The sequence below is a fragment of the Pinus tabuliformis genome, chromosome Q, assembly GCF_031772625.1.
Source record: "Pinus tabuliformis cultivar Carrire ecotype Pingquan chromosome Q, CPIR1, whole genome shotgun sequence".
Classification (NCBI taxonomy): domain Eukaryota; kingdom Viridiplantae; phylum Streptophyta; class Pinopsida; order Pinales; family Pinaceae; genus Pinus; species Pinus tabuliformis.
In genome coordinates this window covers 19706504-19712503 of record NC_142296.1, presented here as the reverse complement: position 1 = coordinate 19712503, position 6000 = coordinate 19706504, and the positions used below count along the sequence as shown (strand labels likewise).

Sequence of the window (6000 nt, the reverse complement as noted above, 5' to 3'; positions counted from 1 at the left end):
AACACACAGTGGTGGGGACCTACTATATTCCTTTTGCACAAGTTTTCTCTAGTCAGAATTTTTTTGTGCATCAAAGTCCAGAAGAAGAAATTAATTTTGGGGATGTTGAAGCTATCCCAAACCTGCTTCCAAAATGATTCCTGGTGAGTCGACTCCTTCCTAGTTTGCATCTGAATGTAGCCTTGAGCTGCCGAATAGACCCCGGTCTTGCCCTAGCCCCAGGAATCTTCTTCTTCCTTGTGGACCGGTGCGAAATCAGAGATTGATTCAAAAAGAATTTCCAACTGCATTTGTAAATGTTCTGGAATTCTAGGAAATTTCCATCGCTGCCAGCTCCCATGGCTGTCCCATTTCGAGATGTCTTCTATTTTCCTGATTCCTTTCGCATGTAACCATGCTCTTAGCTCAGAGATTTCATTAACTTCTGCAAGAGGAGGATGGCCCATAATGCTGTCCCTCCATAGCATTGTGTTTTTGCCATTGCCAGGAATCTGATACAGGTAGGATCTGAAAAATTCAATGCCTCTGCTACATAACTTCCAAGCCAAAGATCCTTTTGGATTTTTCTCCATCGTGAATTGCCTCAACAGTTTATTATTGAGATATTTAATATTGATTAATTCGTTGACTGGATGGCTAGGCTCTGCGTGCATCTACCATAATAACTTGCATCCCATTGCTAGATTGGCATGCGTGGGGTCTTTGATTTGCAATCCACCTTCCATGAGAGGTTGATTCACAATGTCCCAATTTATTAAATGAAATCGTTTATTGTTTCCACGACCTCCATCCCACAGGAAATCGCGAATGAGCCTTGATATCTGATCGGAGATTGCTCTTGGAGCCAGCATTAGAGAAGCCTAGAAAGTGTGCAACGCCGAAAGAACAGATTTGATTAAAGTGAGCTTGCCTCCTGTGATGAGCCAAAAACCTCCCCAAACAACTATTTTCTTCTTGAACTTTGCTATTACTTCCTCCCACAATTGATTTTTGTTGGAACCCAACGTTAGTGGAAGGCCTAAGTATTTTATTTTTTCCCAGGAATCGTGCCCAACAAAGCCTAAATGGTTTGCAATTTTCTTAATTGTTTGTTGATCTATATTCCATCCATACACAACGCTTTTCCTCTCACTTATAAGGGCTCCCGAGATGCTACATAATTTTTGGAGAATGACTTTAAAATAATTTGTTATTCTCAGAGAAGCTCCTCCAAGCATTAAGGAGTCATCTGCAAACAGAGCATGGTTCACGAGTTCAATTCCTTTTTCTATTCGAATCCTAGGAATGTTGCCAGCTTGTTTTTCAAAAGACAACTTTCTACTCAAGGAGTCTGCCATCAGAATATAGAGGAAGGGGGAAAGAGGGCAGCCTTGCCTCAATCCCCTGGTGGCTAGGAAGTAGTTGGCAAGCCTTCCATTTACCAAAGGCGTGATCTAGGTCTTTTCTATGCAGGCTTTGATGAGATTAATGAACTCCTGACTGAAACCAAAGGATAAAAGAACCCTGTACAAAAATGAACGATTAACTCTGTCAAAAGCGTTAGACATGTCCAGTTTGATCAGCATACCTTGTTCTTTTCGAGAATGGCTGGAATGCAGAGCTTCTTGGACTTGGATTACATTGTCTAGGATGTGCCTTCCTTTCATGAACCCCCCAGAAATTAATTTTTGCAGCAGAGGTTTGATTCTATTCGCCAGGAGTTTAGCCAGAATTTTGTAAGAGGCATTGCATAGTGAGATCGGCCTATATCTTTCAAAAGACCCAGGGTTCGCTTCCTTGGGAATTAAGGCAAGGAAGGTGGAATTGGTTCCACCTCCGACCTTAGCTTTCCTCAGGAATCCATGAATCATTCTCAGAAGGTCTAATTTAATTATCTCCTAGCATAGTCTGTAAAAATGAATTGAAAAGCCATCTAGCCCAGGAGCTTTGTTGGGCTTCATGGACCATACTATTCTAGAGATTTCCTCTTCCGAGATGGGATTCAACAATATATTATTATCATCTGTGTTAACTAGATTCGGGATATGAGTGAGGAATTCATTTATGTCCTCTTCGCACCCATCCCTTTCAGCACTGAGAAGAGTCTTAAAATGATTCTTAGTTGCTTCCTTTATCTGTTCAAAGCCTTTGCACACCTACCCTCTGGAAGTGGTGATTTCAGCTATGTGGTTTCGGGAAAGGCGAGCCCTATACTGTCTATGGAAGTATGCAGTGTTTCTGTCTCCAGCTTTTAACCATAAGTTGCGAGACTTGATTCGCCAATATTCTTCTTCTCTTCTGAAGTAGCTATAAGTATTCCTTTGAGCATATTTTTCTTTGTCAATGTCCAATGAGGTGATTTCAATCTTTTCCAAATCAAATTGAATTTCAGCCAGCTGTTGGATAGCTTCTTTCCTCTGACTGGTAGGAGTTTTTAAAGCCTTCTTTATCCAATCTTTCAAGGCATACTTTGCATTTTTTAACTTTTGCTCCCACACAAAGCTTGGGGAGCCTGTTACTTCTTTTTGCCAAGTTGTTTGAACTATTTCAAAGAACCCTTCTCTTTCAGCCCAAAGAGGGCTAAATCGAAAAGGAAGTGGGCCTAAGTCCTCTTCTTCTTTCAAATAGAGAAGTATTGGCTTGTGGTCCGAGGTTAATTTAGGAAGAATCTTGGAGAAGATGATTCTTCTATCCATCATGATTGAATTGTGGATGAGAAATCTATCCAACATGGCTGAGATATGATTCTCCCCTATTCTATTGTTGTTCCAGGTATATTCTCCTTTTACTGGCTTGAAATCTACCATATCCCATTGAATCATGAGGTTTTCCACTATGTAGAGCATAGGATCCCTGGAGTAGGAACCTCCTCTCTTCTCTTTGGGATCCATAATAATATTCAAATCTCCTCCTATGACAATGTTCTTTGGATTATGAAGTTCTAAAAAGTCTGAGAGTGACTTCCAACACTCTCTCTTTTCAGCATAGTGTACAGGAACATACAAGTTAAAGAGAGCTAAGGTGAGATTGCTTGAGGTATGTCGAAACTCGTTGAAATGTTGTGTCTCATAGAATCTTTATAACGAGAAGATTTTTCCAGACCAAAAGGTGCCTATTCCTCCAGCCGAGCCTCTGGCGCTTACTGCCTTCCCATTGTCAAATTTCCATTTTGTGCTGCTTGTGTTTAGAAGGAGTTCCCCTTCTATTTTTGTCTCTTGGAGCATGAGAATGTTTGTGGGTTCCATTTTCAATAAGTCTTTAATAGCTTATGCCTTTGAAGGATTCCCCAATCCCCTACAGTTCCAAGAGACCAGCTGCATTACTTGCTGCTTGTTGGAATGGGTCCTCCTCCCTTGGGAGGTCTGGTTTTGGTACTTCTCCCGAGAGTCATCTCGATGGTGGCTTGGCTCCCTAGGGTTTTTTGTCTTTCTGCTTCTTCTTCTCTAGTTTCCTTGTATGTTCTCCTTCCGTTTCTCTTTGAGGGTCTCTCAAAGGTCTCATCCTCAGATGAGCCAGAATTCTCTATGGTCTTTTTCTTTTTTCTTTTTGTAATGTCTGCATATGACAGAGAGGAATTGTTACCCAGAACCAGACTTGAGAGGATAATTTCCACATTACCTGAGACCGGAGAGGCAAATTCATTTGTCTGGATGAGTCCTTCCAGATTTGCTTTTGGTGGTTCTGGAGGAGTGTTGAGAGGTTTGAAGGAGTTGTTATCTTCCTCGTTGTTGTTTGGTTCCATGCTCCCTAAGGTTGGAGGGTTTCCACTGTCTTGCTCAGATCTTTTCCTCGTCTCTTTGCCTTTGGATTTATTATTCTGCCTGTTGTGTGCTGATTTTTTTTAACTTGCTTCCATTGTTCTCCTTTGTCTTTATTTGCTATCTCCTCGCTCTTCTTCTTGCAGTACCTTGCGAAATGCCCGTACTCGTGACAATGTTGGTATTTGAAGGGAAGCTGTTCGTAGTCAAGCTCTTGGTTGTGGGTCCAATCTGCAACCGAGAGTTTGATGGCTTCAGGTAAACCGACTTCCAAGTCGACTTCAACACAGATTTGGGTACAGGAGTATTGGTCTTTTCTCACCGCTTGGTCTATGTATTTGCCTAGGGCATTGCCTATGTACTGCAGCGATCTCTGGTTCCAGCAATGAAGAGGGAGATGAGGAAGGTGCACCCACACTGGAACTGCTGTGGGCACATCCTGAGCTGGATCGAAATCTGGTGACCATTTATTCAAATAAAGCCCTTGGGGGCCCATAAAATATGGCCCGTTCCTGAAGATCAGACTTTTGTCTTCCGCATTGTCGAACACAAAGACGAAGAACCCTTTGCCGACGAAGTGACTTTTAATTCCTTCTAAGACCAGTGGGATCCAGTTTCGTTTTACCCATTCTTCTACTGCTTTCGGGGATGGCCATAGCCCTGTGAACTGGCCAATAAGACCCCTTTCAGCTAGGTTCAACGCTGATCTGCAAGTTTCTTCCACCGGCAATTCCACTGTGGGGATATTATCCAGTTTTTTCACAAACTTCTGCTGTGATCCGGAGATCGTTCTTTTTCCAGCTGCTGCTATTAACTTCCTGAATGCTTCGACTTCAGGAGGCGAGGAAGGAGGAGCCTCAGAGCCACCTCCAAGATCCATTGCGGCAAGGAACCGCTCGAAGGGAAGGGAGAGCGCAGCTAGGGTAGCCGCAGTCCAGCCATGCACGCGGTTGCTCTTAGTTTAGCCAAAAAGAACTTTGAAACCAATGCTTTTACGTGTAGAGATCAATATTGAAAAGTATCAAAATGCTTGAAAAAAAAAACCAAAAAGAGTAGAGGGCATGTAGGAGAAAAACTTTTTCAAACAAAATAAAGTGCCCATTATTCTCAAAGTGTATTCAATCATCGCTAGAGAGCTGACCACATTTTGTGATGGAGGGATTATTGCACTAATTGGATATTAAATGAGGTGGCCAATAAGTTTCATTAAGAGAGAAGAATGGCTTGAAAAATCAAGCCAATCAGTGGTAATTATTGGCCAATAGGCAAACCTCTTTCGAAGGGTAGTTTGAAGAAGTCATGGACATGTAGAGGTATGCCTGTGTCATAGTTGTTTAAAAAGAAATACGAATTAGAGTTTGATTAAGAACAATTATGTAATTCACTTTAATATTTTACATTATAATTATCTTTTTTTTAGTTGAGTCAAACATTTAAACATCTCCCATAGTTTTGTTCTTTCATTACATGAACTTCACTTTAAGTCTTGACTTTTGTGTGCCTACTTCCTTCTTATCCCTATTTTCGTAAAGGTGGCATCTTTCCTTAGGAGAAAAATTGCATTGAATTATGGAATTCATTACGCATGATAACTTTTATAGATTAAAAACTTATTTGTGACTTGGAAAAAGGGCATTTGTCATCATTATTAATCAAATCCCATCAAATATGTCATTTTCAAGTGCTTCTAATTTCAATCTATGTGAACTTTTTTTTTTGGATTACAAAACAAGGACAAAAAAATAGACTCAAATATTGCACAATCATGCTAACTTCTTAACCATGAGGGAGTGTGCCATGTTGCAAGATTCAAGAGCTCTTAATTATTTCTTTGATTCTTTTTGTAAAATCATAATAATGGTGGGGGTGGGGAGAGTTAATATGAAAATTGTTACAATTTGGACATTAACTTCCCCTATCCCCACCCCCAGGGTAAAGGTGGGAGGAGATAATATGCAAATTGTTGCAATTTGGACATTAACTTCCCCTATCCCCACCCCCATGGTAGTGGTGGGAGGAGTTAATATGCAAATTGTTACAATTTGGATATTAACTCCCCACACTCCCATGGGAGTGGGGGAGTTAATATTCAAACTTCAGAGACTTTGCCAATTTTAATGTACATGAACAACTTAAGGTCATTTAACATTTTCCTAGGTTTTTCTCTAATGATGATGCATAGCAGCTTAGTTGCCTAGTTACTATGGAAGAACTTAAATTTTTCCTTAATTCCTTCTCAAGGGACAAAAGTCCTGATCCATAT

The 6000-nt window shown here is 40.8% G+C and overlaps 1 protein-coding gene across 1 annotated transcript; it reads right to left on the bottom strand.

Moving 5' to 3' along the window:
* Window positions 1-3726: 3726 nt before the first annotated feature.
* Window positions 3727-4617, bottom strand: LOC149218072 (uncharacterized). Its single transcript, XM_089386468.1, has one exon. It carries the CDS (start codon window positions 4615-4617, stop codon window positions 3727-3729), a length of 891 nt encoding a protein of 296 aa, XP_089242594.1.
* Between the last annotated feature and the right edge of the window lie 1383 nt (window positions 4618-6000).